This window comes from Pteropus medius, unplaced genomic scaffold (genome assembly GCF_902729225.1).
Source record: "Pteropus medius unplaced genomic scaffold, Ma_sr-lr_union100, whole genome shotgun sequence".
NCBI classification, from domain to species: Eukaryota; Metazoa; Chordata; class Mammalia; order Chiroptera; family Pteropodidae; genus Pteropus; species Pteropus medius.
In genome coordinates this window covers 20,721,647-20,740,503 of record NW_024344370.1, presented here as the reverse complement: position 1 = coordinate 20,740,503, position 18,857 = coordinate 20,721,647, and the positions used below count along the sequence as shown (strand labels likewise).

The 18,857-nt window shown below is 33.4% G+C and overlaps 2 protein-coding genes across 2 annotated transcripts in view; one reads left to right on the top strand and one right to left on the bottom strand.

The window, feature by feature from the left end:
- The window catches only part of CYLC1 (cylicin 1), a 66,075-nt gene extending 57,341 nt beyond the window's left edge, over nucleotides 1–8,734 (top strand). The window contains exon 6 of the mRNA XM_039869909.1: nucleotides 8,414–8,734. Within this exon, the coding sequence (XP_039725843.1) occupies nucleotides 8,414–8,734 (321 nt within the window). The remainder of the gene's footprint in view (nucleotides 1–8,413) is intronic.
- Nucleotides 8,735–16,445: 7,711 nt separating this feature from the next.
- Nucleotides 16,446–18,857, bottom strand: part of RPS6KA6 (ribosomal protein S6 kinase A6) — a 124,481-nt gene continuing 122,069 nt past the window's right edge. The window contains exons 21-22 of the mRNA XM_039870225.1: nucleotides 18,121–18,261; nucleotides 16,446–16,868 (exon numbers count right to left, since the gene is read on the bottom strand). Of these exons, the coding sequence (XP_039726159.1) occupies nucleotides 16,743–16,868; nucleotides 18,121–18,261 (267 nt within the window). The 3' untranslated portion in view covers nucleotides 16,446–16,742. The remainder of the gene's footprint in view (nucleotides 16,869–18,120; nucleotides 18,262–18,857) is intronic.

Sequence of the window (18,857 nt, the reverse complement as noted above, 5' to 3'; positions counted from 1 at the left end):
TCAGTTTTCGCTTCATAGATTTTGCAGCTCAATTGTTTGGGGCATACACATTTAGGACTGATATGTTTTTTTTATTGGTTGCTCCTTTTATCATGGTTTAATTCCCTGTCTTTTTCTTTTCTCTGGTCTACTTTATTTGATATTAATATAGCCACTCCTGCTTTCCTTTGCTTACTGTTTACATGATGTACCTTTTTCCATCCTTCTGTATTTAGTTGCCTATATCATTATATTTGAAATGATTTTCTTGTAGACAGCATGTGGTTGGGTCATTTTTTAATCCACTTCTCCAATCTGTTTTATAATTGGTGTATTTAGACCATTTACATTTAATGTAGTTAATGATAATGTTAAGGCTTAAGATTAACATTTTTATTTTTTCTCTTTGTTCTGTTTTTTGTTTGCCTATTTTTTTTCCTATATTCTTGAGGTTACTTGTATATTTTTTTAATTCCATTTTAATTTATCTATAACAAAATGAGTGTATCTCTTTGTATGGCATTTTAATGGTTACTCTATATATATTACAATATATGTATATAATTTGTGACAGTCTACTAGTATCGTCATATAGAAATTCTCATGAAGTATAGAAAATTAAACTCTATATCTCTTTATTCTCCTCAAATTATAATACCATCATCTTAAGTATTTTCTTTACTTATTTAAAACAGTGTTATAATTTTTGCTTCAACCAGAATATACCAGGTATTATAATTTAGGAAATTTGACAAAAAAGATGTTTATTGTAGGTATCCATATTTTTTCTGTGTTCTTTCTTCCTTCTTGCTGTTCCAAGTTTCCTTCTTTATCTTTTCCTTACTATTAAGAGAAAATAGCCTTGTCTAAAGACTAATAGAGTAAGTTTGATGGCAATAAGTTCTCTTTGATTTCCTTCATCTGGAAATGTCTTAATTTCCTTTATATCCCTAAAGGATATTTCGCTGGATAAAAGATTCTGCGTTGACAGTTATTTTCTTTTAGCCCTTGAATAATGTGACATTTTCTTCTGACGCCCATGGTTTCTGATGTGATATTCTTGTCATTTGAATTATTTTTCCCTTATAGCCACATTGTCATTTTCCTCTGGCTGCTTCCAAGTTTTTTCCTTGTTTTTAGTTTTCAGAAGTTTGATTATAATATGTCCTATAGTGAATTTTGTGTTTATTCTGTGTTGATTTTGCTCAGTTTCCCAAATCTGTAGATGCAAAAGCCTCCGTTGATTCCCAAAGGAAATTTATATCCTTATCACTGCTGGTTGGGTGTATTACAACTCCTCTGCTAGGTCTCCTCTTATATCTTCCTTGTTGTCTAAGGCATGAGTGTCTCATAATTGCTCTCCACATGGCTTTCATTGATACCAAAAGGGATGTGGGATTGTCTCATTACATCTGTGTGATGGTGAAAATTCTGACTCTCTGCTGTGTTTCCTCTGACATTATTCCAGATGTGGGTGGAAGTCCAGCCTCCTTTTCGCCTTTTATGGTGTCTGCTGACACTAGATATGGAAGATGTTTATCTCCACTCAAAAGAAATTAAAGCCTTATCTTTCTACTTTACCGTCTCTGAAAGTACCCTTGAAGTGAATTTGTGGTGCCTCATTACAGCCTGGAGAAGGCAGAAGTCTAGGTTTTCCACTTGGCTTTTGCTGGCAGGTGTAAGATCATATTTTGCAGCTGTTTATGTGGTGTTTGGCTAAAATAAAGCAGTTATTGTCTAAATTTTTTTTCTATCTTGCTTAGCTGCCCTTTTTGTGTTACCTTGGCTATAGAGTACAGGCTTTCTGTTGAAGTTTTCCTCCCTTGCAACCTGGGACATTTGTGGGTTGCTAGCTTGCTCAGCACTCAGTCTGGGATACATAAGGCAAAAAGAAAATTCATGAAATTCATCACCATGTTGTTCTTCCGGTCTCAAGGTCCCTAGTTGATTTATCATCTCTCTACCTTTCAGAGGCATCTTATGTTTGTCTTACATATAATGTCTAACATTTTTATTTGTATTTAGTGGGAGGAATATGAAAAGTGCATATTTTCCATCTTCCCAGAAGTGGAAATCTCTCTTGAATATACTTTTCACATTTAGTTTGCATGAAGACTCAGGTGCATTTTTAAAGGGAGGGGAGGTATCATTATGCTTTCCTTATAAAACTGGATGAGGAGAAATGTTGACTTAATTTTGATCAACATTTTGATTATTATCAATAATAAATATATTACTTCCAGAAAGTTCTTTAACTTCTCTATAGTACCATGAATTATTTTAATCCTCTATCAATATTCTGTTGTTAATGAAAAATCAACTGCTAGTGAAGATTTTTTTTCTGAAATTTAAATTTTCAATAGCTGGTATGAAATATGTTACATTTTTTCCCGATACTTTTCTCTTATTTTACTTTGAACGGCTAAGTAAATAAATTGAGTGGCTGAGAGAAGGGAGTAGGTTTTTATCTTTTATTTATTCTTCCAGTTAAAGATTGTAACATTGGAGCAGAAAGCAAAACTGGGACAGCTTTAGCTACTTATGTTGAGGGTATCAATAAACAGTATTTCAGTTTTTATATCATGACCTACAAAAATAAATAGATGGATCAGGGACCAAGTACATCCTAGAAAGAGTACATTTAGTAGGAGAATTACAAATTTGGCTAAAATTCTTTTAAACTGAAATTTGAGAAAGAGGGGAAAGAATGCCTAAATTAAAACTGAATAACATAGAAGATATTGCAAGTGAATTCCAAGTAATATTTAGGATGACTATAGAGTTTGGAATTAAATATGCTTGTAATTCTAAATAATATGGGTAATGAGTAATATAAACTTAAGATTTTATATAACAAAGGAATCAAGACCCCATACAAAGTTAAGTGTATAGCATATTAAAAATAGACCTAATTGAGAGAAGTAATGGTACTAGTACTACATTTATGCCCAGCACCATATACTTAGTTTTGGAAAAGAACTTAAATTCCAATGACTAGTGGTCGTCAACTCTCACTTGAATACCTCTAGTTGTAGAAAACTAATCTCAGAAGGCTTATCTGTTATATTTTATTACAGCTCTAAGGCACATACTTATACAGTAGTGAAAAAACACAAGAACAGTCATGAGATAAAATATATGGTTGATGATCAAAGTAGAGAGAAATCTAAATGAAGTTTTAGTAATATGCTAGAGAACAGCAATTTTAACTTGAATTGGTGCTGCTTTCCTAATATCCTTAAAATAGATTAAACAACAAAGGAAAGATGTAATTCTGACAGAGAATGTCACCTCTTATGAAGACTTCAAACATGAAATCTCATTTTGATAAGAACTGTGCTCGTAAAAATGCTTTACTTGCCCTAATAAAAATTTCATCTTTTAGAAGACAGAAAAACACAAGAAAATTGTCATTCTAAATTAAATATTGATCAAAAAGGAAATGCAGCATGGTGATATGAAAGTGATAGGAACCTCAAGAAAAAAAGGATCATATTATGTTAAAGTTTGTGATAGTGAATGAAGAGAATGATGGGTATAATCATACATATAACTTAGATTCAAAAAGGGTCAACTTGGAAAAAATCACAAATTATACAGGTGCAATCCAAAAAGTATAAAAGGGAAAAAAATGTGATAAATAACATAGGGGAAAGCCATCTAAAATAATGCAAAATTAAAAAAAAAAAGGATTGGATTGTTGACAGGAGATTGGTGATGAGCTTAAATATAAACAAAATAACATATCAAAAATTAAAGAAAATAATCAAGGCTTACCTTTTTGAGTGGTACAAATCTGTACAGATACTGTCTAGCTAGGCTATATATGAGAATAACCAAAGTTTATAATGACAACAATGGGGTCTTCTTTTATTTCGGTTTGTTTTAAAACTAAAAGAAAAAAGTAGAAAGTAATAGAGACATTGCAAATCAAGATTAGGTGATTTTAACAAATGATGGAGAGAAAACAGAATTGCTTACCTCATATCTATGTTGTGCACCAAAGAGAATAAGTTTCCCATTGCAAAGTTGAAGTTACTATTGTTATGGAGACACACACACAAAAATAAAAGATAACAAGTAAAATTACCTAAATGAATGTAAGTTTCCAGCCCCTAGTGATTTACATTTCTTGGCACTGAAATAACTTGCATACATGATCACAAAATTATTATCAGTAATCTGTGAGAAATTATAGAAAACACGAATTAATAGAAGCCAAGAATTGTCGATATGGTATCTGAGTTTTCAAAAAGGTGGGAGGAAGTAGATTCCAGAAACTATAAACTAATAGTACACTATAGATCTCTAGCAATGTTCAAAAAATAATTTAATAAAAGATATAACACATTTAAGAAGTGAGGGTCTTTGGGAATCAAACTTTTTTCACTAAAAATAAGTTGTACAGATTTACTTTATTAATAGGATTATTAACTTAGAGATGAGAGTTGGTAGAAATAATGAATCTTGAATTCAGCATGATATTTGACAGTCTCTACACCTTAGTGGAAAAATGGAGAACTCTGGGTCAAATAATAGTTTTATTATGTAGTTCTACAACTAGATAAAACATTAAAAGATTAATGTGAACTTGGAGGAAGTATAGATATATATTGCAAAGTAATATAGTTTTGGATTTATCATTTGTACAAGTACAGGTTGAGGAAGAGAAGGACACAAACTGGCTAGAAGGCAGTTTGTGAGAGGAAAACCAATCAAACCATTGCAACCTTAAAACAAAATATCTAACCTGGCCAGTAAAAATCTAATGTGATTCTATCGTGCATTAACAGTTCAGTATCTAGAAAAACTTAGCAGTGGACCATATCTGGGATTCTTACTCCTGAAATGAATGCTTTAAGAAAATCAAAAAAGAGTGTTTGGGATGGTGAAGAATCTGAAAAACAAAAAACAAAAAACAAAACTGTTACATAAGAAAGTCTAAAGAATTGTAATATTTAGTCAGGGAAGTAAAGACCTAAGAAGGGAAGAGAAAAATAAAAATATTTTAAATTCTTGAAAGGATTGTGATCTGAAAGAAGAAGCATATTTATTTTCTGTTGATCCTAATTTTATTCAGAAAAATAATGTGTATAATATAGGGAAGTATTATATGTCTCAAAATAATGAAAGCTTTTTAATAACAACAACAGCTGTCTGAAAATGAAATATACCATCATTCAAGGCAGTTAAGTTCCAAGTCACTGCCACATAGCATCAGTTCCATAAGGTATGGAATAAAAAGGGTACACAGATATGTTCATACCTTAGTTAATTGGGGGAGTTAGTTGATAATAGGAGTATGGGCTAGGAGATCAGAAGCTTAGTGTCTAGCAGAAAAACACAAGAATTTGGGTGAACAATTCATGTACTTCCCGTTAGCGCTAATCATTGAAAAGAGTAAACAAACAACCTAAGAAATGTTAGGAAAAAAGATAAAGGTGACTTTTTTATACACTTTAGACTTAGAGTTGCATTATCTATATTTGGAAAGTTTTATATAGCTGGCATATTTTCCCATCTTGAAACACAATTAAGGCACAAATTGGCTGAGTATTAACTTTCAACAATTTACAATGAAGAATAACAGGACTCCTTACTTTCTTCTGAGAATATATCCTTGAATTATCTGATGTCTAGTTTCTATAAAAAGCCTGGTTAAGAGAAATAATATTTAAGGAAGGTAGGATACAGGACATAATATAGATCATCTTTTTTTGTTTTTGTTTTTGTTTGTTTCGGAATATTTTAAACATGGACTATATTAGGTTAGTCTCCACAGAATTACTTTATTGAAGTTCATTGTTATGCATTATATTTTTTGCCATTTTTACAGGTTGATAAAAGAAACACTCCTATGAATAACATCTATTGTTTTCACTGCCTAATATCATTATCTTTTTTCTGAGAATAATACCTTGATTTCAAACCAGATCCAGCCTCCAAATTCAGCTTTTTCACTTTCCGTTTCTGTATTCTTGGTATTGTTCTCTTCTGGCCTCAGAATTGGTTATTTGAATCAAGCTTGGTCATTCAGATCATTACATTCACTAGGCCACAATATTAATTTAGAGTTGAGCAAGCAACCTAGTTAGAGCCAATTCTAGTAAATGAGATTTCTGATGAGGTTTGCCAGATTTAGCAAATAAAATACAGGGTGCTCAGCGGCAAAGGAAACCATCAACAAAACAAAAAGACAACTTACTGAATGGGAGAAGATATTTGCCTATGATACATCTGACAAGGGGTTAATATCCATGATTTATAAAGAACTCATAAAACTCAACACCAAAAACAAAAACAAAACAAAACAAAAAACAAGCAATCCAATTAAAAAATGAGCAGAAGACCTGAATAGATGGTTCTCCAAAGAGGACATATAGATGGCCAATAGATATGTGAAAAGATGCTCAAGGTCACTAATCACCAGATAAATTGAAATTAAAACCACAATGAGATATCATCTCACACCTGTCAGATTGGCTATCATCAATAAATCAAAAAAACAGATGTGGGTGAGGATGTGGAGAAAAAGAACCCTTGTGCACTGTTTGTGGGATTGCAAATTGGTACAGTCACTATGGAAAACAGTTTGGAGGTTCCTCAAAAAATTAAAAACAGAATTACCTTTTGACTCAGCAATTGCACTTCTGGGTATTTATTCAAAGACAACCAAAATATTAGTTTGTAAAGATCAATGAACCCCAATATTCACAGCAGTACTAGTCACAGTAGCCAAGATATGGAAGCAATCTAAATGCCCATCGATAGACGATTGGATAAAAAACATTGGATAATATATACAATGGAATATTACTCAGCCATAAAAAATGAAATATTACCATTTGCAGTGAAATGGGTGGACCTAGAGGGTATTATGCTGAGTGAAATAAGTCAGACAGAAAAATATAAATATATGATTTGACTTACATGCAGAATCTAAGGAACTTATACAGTAGTGAAAAAACACAAGAACAGTCATGAGAGAAATGAATGAAGAACTAAAACCGACTCACAGATACAGAGAACAAACTGGTTGCCAGAGGGGGCGGGAGCTTAGGGGACTGGGTGATAAAGGTGAAGGGATGAAGAAGTAAAACCTAGTAGTTACAAAACAGCATGGTGATTTAGAGTACAGCATAAGGAATATAGTCAATATTATTATAATGGCTATGTGTAGTGTCAGATGGGCGCTAATTGTTGGAATCACTTCATAAATTATATAAATGTCTAACCATTGTACTGTATATATGAAACTAATATAAAATAATACAAAATACAGGATGTTCAGTTAATTTTTAGCATGACAGTATGTCTTGTAACAGTTGAGACATATTTACACAAAATAATATCTGATATTTATTTGAAATTCAAATTTAACAAGGCATCAATAGAGGCAGGGTCAAGATGGCAGAGTAGAAATAACCTAGGCCCACCTCCTCCCATGGACACACCTAAACTACAACTAATATAGACCAACTATCTCTGAGAATGACCTTCTGACTAGCAGAACAGATTCTCGACAACTGAGGATATAAAGAAAAAAGCCACATCCAGATGGATAAGAAAGTCAGCAGTGTTCCACAAATGGGAGGAATATCAACCATGAGGAAGCCTTCCCCAAAAGCGAGGCCTATGACACCTACTTCAGGATCCCCAGCTCAGGGGACCTGCACCAGCAAGAGAAGCCTTGTAACATTTGGTTGTGACAAACAGCAAGCCTTATATCCTGGAGAGCTGAGGGCCGTGGGAACTGAGAATTGTCTCTGAAAATACTTACACACAGTCTCACTTTGCTCCAAGGCCCAGCACTGGGAAAGAAGGAAGGCTGGGGAAAAATTAGACTTCTCTCTTAAAGGGACCATGCGCAAACTCACTCACAATGGGTCCCAATGCAGAAACAGCAGTTTAAAAAGCACTCGGGTCATATGTGAGGGAGATATATTGACTTATTTTAGGGCATATGCTAGAAGGATCTGCTGGAGCTCTCTCTGAAAACAGAGACACTGGTGGGTGCCATTCTGTTTTTCTTTCCTCCACCTGGCTGTCCAATACTAGTGAGTACCAGGTCTGACATTCTCCATTAACCTGCTAACTCTTCACACTTCCCAGTGTTCCCCTGAGGACCTACCCACGCCAATCTCCCCACACAGACCAGGGTTCATCCTCCATAGTGGCACCCACCTACCAGCAGCTGCACCACCTTCCAGCGCTAGGTGGGTTGCCCCGGAAGATTTCTAAAGTGGTGCCCCATCCTCCAGCACCCAACTGGTGTTCACAGGAGGCCTCAGAACCCCTTCAAATGGTGCCCAACCCTCTCTCAGCACTCAGTGGATAGCATTGGAGTGCCCCCAAAGTGAGCATGAGAGGCCAGCCTCTGTATACTAATGCACTCAAAACAGTTGAGGCCGGACCTCTCAGCCACCTACACTAGAGGCCCGCTCTGCACACTAATGCACCAGCAGCAATAATAGCTGAACCTCGCAGCCAGTTTCGCTGGGTGGTCTGCCCCATATACCGGCACACTAAGAGCAGTGGTGGCTGGGCCTCACAGTTAGCTAGGCCAGGGCCAGCCAAACTCACCAGTGCTCCTGTAGCAGCTGGGACCGTGCTAGGACCCAGCCCCACCCAAAACATGCACACAACAGTCAAGGCCCAGACACTACAAGAGGGTATCTATCCACCCCTGGAGTACCTGGCCCTGGTGGAAAGGGAGAATTTTGTTACTGGGCCCCACAGGAGACCTTCTACATAAGGCCACTTTTTTAATACTATGATATGTAGATGATTTACCTAATATAAACAAAAATAGAGTCTTAGGCAAAATGAGGAGACATAGGAATATGTTCCAAACAAAAGAAAAAAACGAAAACAGGAAAAAAAAATAAATAAATGAAATAAAGATAAGCAGACTACCAGATAAAGAGTTCTAAGTAATGGCAATACAAATGTTCACCAAAGTAAAGAGTCCTATAGATGAACAATGGCACTGTATGTGTTACCATTTGGGGCAGTCTGAACTCCCAACGTTGCCCTGGTAATACTGGGAATTCTCAGTTCTTTTCGCCGATGCAGAAAGAATTGCAGCTTAGCGAGATTTAGAAGAAGTAAGATTTATTGAAAGTACATTTTAGAAGGAGACAGGCCATGCTAAAGAAGCCTATAGCCCTGTAGAATTTAGAAGGTGAAAAGATAAAAGATAAGAGTATGCTCTAAGCCAGGAGCAGGTTTTCAGCAAAGAAGACTGTAACAAAGCAGAAGTGGGAAGGTCTGTTCATATTTGGGCCATGATGGGAGGTCCTAGATGATCCATATGTGAGGTTATCTTGACTAATTGTTGGCCGCCATATACTGCACATGCAGTTACCCAGAATTCAGTCTGTTATAGATTCATAGGCATGGTATTATAATGATGGTATAATGAGGCTGAGGTTATGGGCAGGTTGGGGTAGTACTTTCTGCGTATACATTTGTGACTGGGTTAAACCAGCTATAGGTTTATGGCCTCTAGTTCTCTGTCTTTCAGGATGCAGGAGTGATTTTTTACCTACAAAATGGGTGTTATTTGGGTAGTCTCTGGGCTGGGCCTTTGCTCCTTTGTCCCCCCGTGGCTTATGTCTAACTACCTAACATAAGGTTGTCCTATGTTAAATACATTTAAAACTTTAGTATCAGCAAAAAGTATCTCTTGAAGAATTGGCTTCTTGTCACATAATTATTATGTAATTTGATGAGTTTATTTTCTTACCTTTCCCGTCAGGAAGCTGAGAGTTAAATTTAATGTTCAATTAAATTACCTTTAAGCCTTCGCTGTCAGCATGCTTTTTATCTCATTTTCATGGTTTTATTTTTGAGTTTCAATTTTAACAGCCTTATTGGATACATGTCTGCTACTATAAATAACCCTGACTCTCTTTTAGAAGAAGGGAGAATAAAATCGGTAATAGTGTCTGGCACAGAAACAATATACAACTGTTAAGTAAAAAAAAAATGCCTTTATTAACAATGTGTTTTTGTCAGAATCTGAATAATTATCAGAGGTCAAAGACAGTGGCTCGCTTTAAAATACTAAATGAAACAAACAAAGCAAAAAATCTAAAATACCTAAGTCCAGACAATATAACAAATGTATTTGAGAATCTTGAAGCAGGGAAAAGGCAAGGCCTGGGTCCTCACCTGAGCTTAGGCATGGAGGTGGAACACAGGGATGAGGAAAGAAGAGATATAGAAAGAGAGGCTGCCTTAGGCTTTAATAGATCAGATTCTAATTCTAGAAGAAGCCAGTAGCAGAAGGACATAAATTCTACCTTCAAAAATAGACCAACAATTTCAGTTGATCTATCTCTCCAAGTAAAGAGAGGGGCACTGGGGGAATCATGGGAGAAACGAATGTGGTCTACTTATACCCCTCACCCTACCCTACAAGATTAAATCAGGTATAGCCTGGTAGACAAAATCATTTCAGGTCCTCAGTGATCCAAAAATGTATTCTTTATCTTGGTAGCTAATGCTTAAAAGACAAATGCAGAATGAAGTAACACTTTAGTGGAAATAAATTATTTGTGTTATAATGTACAAATGGTGATCAGATATTTTACTACGGGATTGGGGCATGAGAAGCATGAAAGGAGCAAAAGCTAAAGAGAGATGAAAATGAGCCAGCAGGAAAGCAATTTTTGCAGACTTCTCAAAGCTGCTCTAGGACCTATCTTGTTTAAGAAGTTGGGAAAAATTGAAGAGGTGCATGGAGATTTTGAATGCCAGACTCCAAAGGCATTTCTGAACCTCATAAAAAATCAAGTTTCTATATATGTATGAACAGTTGCTATAACCTAATATGGCTTACAAATGTATGACTTATTTTGAGGGGCTGATTTTGTTATTTTAGATTCCAAGCTTAATATATTTTTTCAATACTTGAGAGACTAAGATTTTAATTTTCCCTTAATTCATAAATGGTTGTCACTTTATCTAACTTGCTGACAAATGAATTTTCCCGATATGTCCTAAAAAATATTTTAAGTTTTGTCTCAATTTTCTTGAATTTATTTGCCTTATAAGAACATTGAGAGTAATCCTAAAATGAGAAAATATTACACTTCAGGAAATATCAAGGTATGTGAATAAACAAGTAAAATCTTGAAACACTTTTTTACAACTGGTTTCTGAACATTGTATAGCAACTTTCAGTGAAATCTGCAAGTAGTTGTACATGTTTACCAAAGCAGACAGCTTTATATCCATAAATGATCAAGCAAGGTCAACTGTAAAATGTTAGAAAGTTGCAGCCTTTTTATTTAGTACCCAGAGAATGCCAGTAATTTAACATATCTTGATAAATGTCGCTCAGAAACAAAAATAAATATAATTTCTACGTCATCTTTGGCATGTTGTAAGTTCAAAATGATAGCCATTTCTTTAGCAGCATGGTGAAGGAGAAAATACTGTAAAATGCACTATTGGATTGGGCGTTACATGAAAAATATAGTATAATGAAAACTTCAATGTCAAAAGGAACAGTGCTTTAAAAAAAGCATTTATAAAATAAATGATGTTATAAATTCCATAATGTAGTCAGAAAAAGAAAATACAGTTATCTGAACATTGAGAACTTTTTCTTTCAATTGCAACTTTTAAGTTTTTAAGTACACATGAATAAAATTACACACAAATTCTATTTCACCCATTTCTGTCTTGAGAATTGCAATCAAATGTTGGTGAATATATTTGCCATATCAGAAAATAAGTTGAGGAATCCCAAAGTGCTTGGGAAGTATTGGCAAGACAATATTTTTTTACTGTGGCTACAGCAAACTATGCTCTCTCTGCATAACCCCGATGCTAACTCATAAGTACCCAACACTATATACTTTTTTTTTTTTTAAATCAAACACAGAAACACATCCTCCTTTTGTTTTGTATTGTGGAATTTAATGCAAGATAAATTCTCATTTCCAAACCATGTTGGCATTTGGATATTTAATTAAGGTTTCTTGTATAACTTTAAAAATGACTGTTAGACTGCTTTCATGATATTAAAAATAATTTTATTACATTAATAAACAAACTTACATTTACTTTTTGCTATAAGTGGTCTCAATTTTAGAGGGAGTGAATTTGATAAGAGAACTTAAATGTGACCTGAGCAAAATTAGTTGATAGGAAAGAAAAAAGCAATAAATCTAATTGGTCACATTATGATAATTTATTAAGAAACTAAAGCACTTAGTACATTCTCTAGAACTGTCTCACATAAAATTAGATGTTTGACAAATACCTTTTGAAGAGATTTGTTCATGTACTTAGACAAATAGAATGAAAGCAAACCAGTCATCCAAAGATGCTCTATTGACCAAGGTTTAGAAATGTGAATATAGAACAAATCATACTTGGCAATCACATATACATATATTTCTAAGCATTTAGCTAAGATTTCTTGCTGGTCAATAAGCTAAAAGGTACATAATTTGAGGACTATAAGATAGCCAGCCTGAATTTATGTATTCTAAAAATTTCCTTTCTGTTTTTCTTCATATTATGAAGAAACTAAATGCCTATAATTTAAGACTTACTATACTTTTAAATATTAACAACCAACTTGAATTTTAAATGATCAAGCATTATCACTTTATTCAAATCATATGGATGTCACTATATTGCAAGACTAAAATCAGGAACAGTGTATCCATGAGTACAATGTATTTATGAATCACTATCAATGCCACTATACTCTTGTATAGGAAGGCAAATAGCAAACTACTGAATTGTTCTATTAATTTCAGCGCTCATTTTGAGACACATACCAACATATCTGAATAAGCTTTGAAATGTAAGAAATTGTTCTAAAAAAATTTAATTGTAGTTGACCAATTTATATTTAATATGGCTTGCATTCTTGATGAAAAATAATATTGTAATAAATAGAATATCTGTGTCCTGAAATCTAGACAAAGAATTTGGAGACTTGGACCCCATTGATAGTTTGCATTCAATCTTTCTGTGCTTTTTTCTCTATCAATACAACAGGAATTGGGATATGGGGGGCATGGGGAGACTTCTTATCTTATAGGTCAAGTACTATAAGAAACAAGAATACAGATAAATATGGGCTTAACAACTGCCTCCATCCACACCATTCTGTCATAGAAATTTATTGTGATTAAAAAGCTTGGAAGGTTTTTAAAAATGTAAATTGAGAAGTAGAAAGGAGCTGTGCAAAAAAAAAAAACAAAAAAAAAAAAAAACAAACGTGTTCCCATTGATAATCTGGTTTGGGGTAGTATATAAAAGTCTCCTTACTAAAACATCGGCCCCTTAAAAATCAGAATTTTAAAGGTTCATATTTTAGTTATACCAAGCCTAAAATATACAGCAAGCAACCATACCATTTGATTTGAAATGACATCTTCTTTGAAAATGCCACCTTTATCTATATTAAATAATGACAGGTGAGAAAAAATTTAATAGGAAGCTAGCCTCCTTTTCTGTATCTCTCCTTCATAGTATTTGCAGGTGTTAGAACTACTGCAAATTTGAAGTTCTATCATGCGCGCACAGTAGAGTGTCCCTTAAAAGGACACACAGAACCTCCTGAGTGCACTGAATCATGAGTTCTGTGGGCGTGAATCCACTGCAAATTGATGCTAATGGGAAATGGTAGCAAGTGGAAATAAAGAGAACATAATAAGTAAAGGTGTCTTTTCCTTCTCGGATATGTGTTAGTCTCAATATGTCAACAGTAGCAAACAATGAATCCAGCCGTGTATGGGGCCTCATCATGCCCTTCTGTAGGTCAATCACTAATCTCAATAAGGATGCCTGGAAGGTACTTCAGCAGACTAGCTCCCGGGAGTTTAGGGTTCTGGCCAGGCATGAGTCCCTTTGGGCGAATTAGAGGTGCTAACAAAATGTTTTACAGTGTTTAATTATCAATGGCGGTAAATTATAAAAAACAATGTTTAGATATTATTGGATCTAACAAAATAGGCTAAAGTTCAATTTGAAAGAACTAAAAGTTTTTTTCCCCCTAGAAAATCACCATCTCCGATGCTACATTTTAATTTTCTTGCAAACAGTTTCCTGAGTTTATTCATAATAATATGTGCTTTAGGACATTAGATTGTTAGTCTGTCCAGGAAAAATTGTTTTCTCTTTTAGAAAAAAAAAAATACAATATCCTCTTCCTTGCAGATACCAAAAAAATCTCCAGACTGCGCTATCATTAAATACTACCAAGAAGCATCAACTAGAAAGATTAAGCAATGCAAAATAATTGTTCATAAATCTATTAGAAACCATAACATCCTAAAGTTTTATAAAAAGGATTTGTTTTTACTGGTTAAGGATTTAGAGGAGTTCCATCAAAAAATTTCCCATTCACATCTGAATTTGTTGCTCTAGAGTCCAAGTCAAAATGGACATTAGGCATCCAATCCTGGGTTCATTTTACAAAATGAGAATATAGTTTGAAGCGTTTCCTTATAATAAGGTTTCCCCTACTACTGTTGCTAAAATACCATGTCTGAGTTTTTCAGCAGAAAACACTTAAACAATTGTCGGGAAAATCTACTAGCTTATCTGTGTCTTTTACCCATTGTCAATCATTACTGAGTTATGAGGAATCATGGTGTCCACTGCTTAATTCTGATTGTGTGCCTTTCATAAAAGGACTGTATGACATGACCTTTCAGTGCAAACGCACTGAAAAATTAATTAAGATCATTTACTTTTAAAAAATTATTGATTATGGAAAGATCGAAAGTTATTCTGTGATCATTTTCCATTTTCCAATTTCACTTACTCTAATTCTATTATTAGAAAAGTGCATATGGAAATAGTATCTCTGTTCTGAAAACTTCAACACCAAAAACTGATATGAGTTTGTCATATCAGTTTTGACAGGAAGGCATAATAGCACAAACAAGTTAATGACAAGAGGAAAATAAGTCAGAATATGTGGAAACAAATTGTTACATGCAGGTACTTTTAGTTATAAAGCAAAACAAGAAAAGAAAAAGCCAAATTGGGACATAAAAATCTACAAGATATGATGTTTTCCATGTAACATTAGATACTATTTAATGTCTTTCAATTACTGCAAAAGGACACCTCAGAATAAGGATACATATTTTTTTATATATCACATCCAAGAAACAGATCTTTGTGCATGGAATATATACCATTTACATTATAAAGAGTATATGTATAATTTCTTTTATTAAATACTAAAGGTGTAAGTCTTTTAGGCTAAACTGCATAATTCAGCAATCAGGAATTCTCTTTCTAAACTAAGCAAAATAAAATACACAGCAAACAGTACACCTAGCACACATAAGTAGTTCACTTATATTCAGTAAACAAAACTGTAATATCCTTCAGTTTACATTCATGTGTTCTATCAGTAGTAGTAGTGGTGGTGGTGGTGGTAGCAGCAGCTGTTGTTGTAGTAATGGTATTTTCTTCAACAACACAAAAAGATTCTTTAAAATTCCATCATTTAGAGAAATTAATACATACTACACAGTGATTCTCAATCATAAATTTAATAAGGCCAATTTGGCCAGATTTCTTTTATAATATGATTTTAAAATGTGTTTAAATTTTATGTAGATCATTAATATTACTTCCTATTTAAAATGTCAGTTTATTTTCTTGAAGTATAACTATTATGTAGCATTTTCTAAAGTTTACTGAAATGCATTATACTAAGTCATGTGTACTAAGCCCACAAGTCCACTACAGTAAAATCTCAACTATATTGACACAGGATTCAAGGTAGACTAATATGCTACACTGTAATTCAAAGCATATGAAGGTCCAAAAAATAACAGTATAGTTCATTATAAGGGGAACAGATGATTAAATCCAATTGGTTCACTTGAAAATCAGCTTACATAACACCAAGATAGTGTCAACATCATGTATTTTATTTTCAAAGGCTTAATTATGACCTATTTAGTAGATCATAACACTAATATAAAAGCCTTTGGCTAAAAAATCCTTCACTTGTATTACAATTCTATTAGATGTGAAATTTACAAAAGCCTTCTGGAAACCTTTATTTCTAGATGTGGCCACTTATGATTAATACAAAAGTCTGTCTGTACCCATCATCTGTAATTTAATTCTTCTGTAAAAACTTTGGCACCAACAATATCAGGAGTTCACATATTAGCGCAAATTAATTCTGCTCTGGAACCAAACTACTCTATCTACATTTTAGTAACTACAGAGTGGGGTTACTACCAAATGAATGGCATCCTTTGGTTATACACAATAACAAGCTTCTACAATACTCTTTATTTGTTTTTCTTTTCTTTTCTTTTCTTTTTTTTTTTAACAAAAAAAAGCCTATCCTTCAGGATCTGATGTCAAAAAATACCTAAATTGCTTGGCATTATACTACTAAATTTGCATCTTGATTGTTGGCAGTGACTCCTTAAACCATTATTGTATGAAACCAGAAAAACTATTAAAGTAACTTTATTTGAAAGGAACTTTAGAAGTTAGTATGCGGAGAAGTTGTTAGGACCTTGTGGACCCCAATTATGTACTTAAATACATGGGCACTACCGCAAAACAACATATTATGAATATTGTGGATCTGTGTATGTTTAATTTTTAATTTCACTCCCCCTAAATAAGGAGACTTAAACAGAATATTCAAGTAATGTAGCAGAAAACAATGCCTTTGATATAAGATCAGGCAAAAAGCCACACATTTAATTTTCTCTTCATCCAGTTTGGCTGAGGAACACGAAATCTTACAGGCCAGTTGATGTTCGCTTTTTCATACTCCGTCGCTGAGCTAAGCTTGAAGCAGCAACAGGCTCTAGGACTGGTTGAAAGGTCTTGTGAGTCAAGACTGAATATGTGGCAACCACTGTTCCCTAAAATAATGAGAATTATCACAAACTGAATAACAACTGCCAGAGGTAAAACAAACAAACAAAAACTTTCATGTTATATCCTGAGAAATTTAACTAGAATACAATTTTCCCCCACAGGAAAATAATTGAGTATACTTGATTTGTGCATTGATGCCCCCTTGATAAATTAATACCTGATTACTCGTATATGTTTTATTTCAATAAATATGATTTTTACAAAATTTCAAAACACTGAAATATATCATTTTATCAGTCCTTCATCACTTATTTAGTTTGCATTTAAATATTTTTAAGATTTTATTTTTAATAGGAATTGAACATATTTAAGGTATATAAACATATTTTGATACACATATACATAGTAAAATGATTACTATAGTCAAACTAATCAACATATCTTCTCCTCACACAGTTATCATTTTTTCTGTGATGAGAGCACCTGAAATCTATGTGTAGCAAATTCCAGTATTCAATATAGTACTAATAATTACAGTCATCATACTGTACATTTTATCTCTAGATTTATTCATCCTACATAACTACAGTGTTGTATGCTTTGACCAACATTTCCCCATTTTCTCTTTCCTCCTTTCTCCTGGAAATCACTGTTCTACACTCTGCTTCTATGTATTCAATGTTTTTAGATTCCACATTAAGAGAGACCATAGAGGTTTTTTTTTTTTTTTTTTGGTTTATTTCACTAAACATAATGTCTTCCAAGTACATCATGTTATTGCAAATGGCAGGATCTCCTTTTTTAAAGCTGAATAATATTCCATTGCGTGTGTATGTTAAAATTTATCTGTGCTCTCATGTTCATTGCAGCATTATTCACAATAGTCAAGACATAAAAACAACATAAGCGTCCTTCAACAGATGAATGCATAAGTCATCAAAATTTAAAATCTAGGTTCAACATCTATAAATATAGGAACATACACCAATGGTTATTAATTTAGGAACCAAAAGCAATTTTTTGTTTCAATATGAAACTTGCATTTAGTCCACTCTTAGACCTACTGTCTCCTAAGAACAAGTCAAATACAATCAAGACATTTATCATCAGAAGGACAATAAGTAAAGAAGATTAAGAAAAGCTCATGGTTGTTAATCAAAAAACAAAAATCTATAAATACATCTTTAAAAAAATAAAGATACTTTAAGATAATTCTATACCTGTCATCAGTGAATGGCATGCAATGGCTTTATTAGTTTATTAAGCACTTAAAAGGTACATAAGAGTATATGTTACCTTAAAGACACATGATGTGTCATTTCTATTTGGCTGATCATTCGGTAACTGGTCTCTCTGGGTTATCCATGAGTGCTTTAATACTTGTTCTGTCGTGTACCGCTGATGTGGGTCCATATGTAGCATATGGGAAAGCAAATCCTAATTTAAATGAAAAAAATATATATAATCATTTAAATATAAAATTTAAAAGAAAAAAGTATATATATCTATCTATATCTATCTATATCTATATATAGATATAGATATAGATAGATATAGATAGATATAGATATAGATATAGATACAGATAGATATAGATGAGAAACTATATACCAGTAAATCTTTTAGTAAAACATATCATTTCACATTTTCTCAATATGAAAGCATCATTATATTTACAACTTGTTTTATTTGACCTACCCTTAGAGAAAACAAATCTATACTCTGACGAGCTAACTGTCAAAAGAAAATCTTGAAACAGATTTTTCAATATCCAGTAAAACCTTATTAATCATTTTTAAATTAGGGAATACCAAATCTGTGGAACTAGAATGTGGTTAATGAGGAAGGAGGAAAATGTAAAGTAGAAGGAGTTATCCTGGAATGTGCTAAATGGTCAAATGGAGAAAGAACTATTGATCTTTCTTGGTAAGCTGGGCCCCGAAGTATAAGGGTATGTATATACAGATACAACATAGAATGGAGGATTCAATGGCCGTTAATACACCCAATAACTAGGGCTTTACTGTATAAAA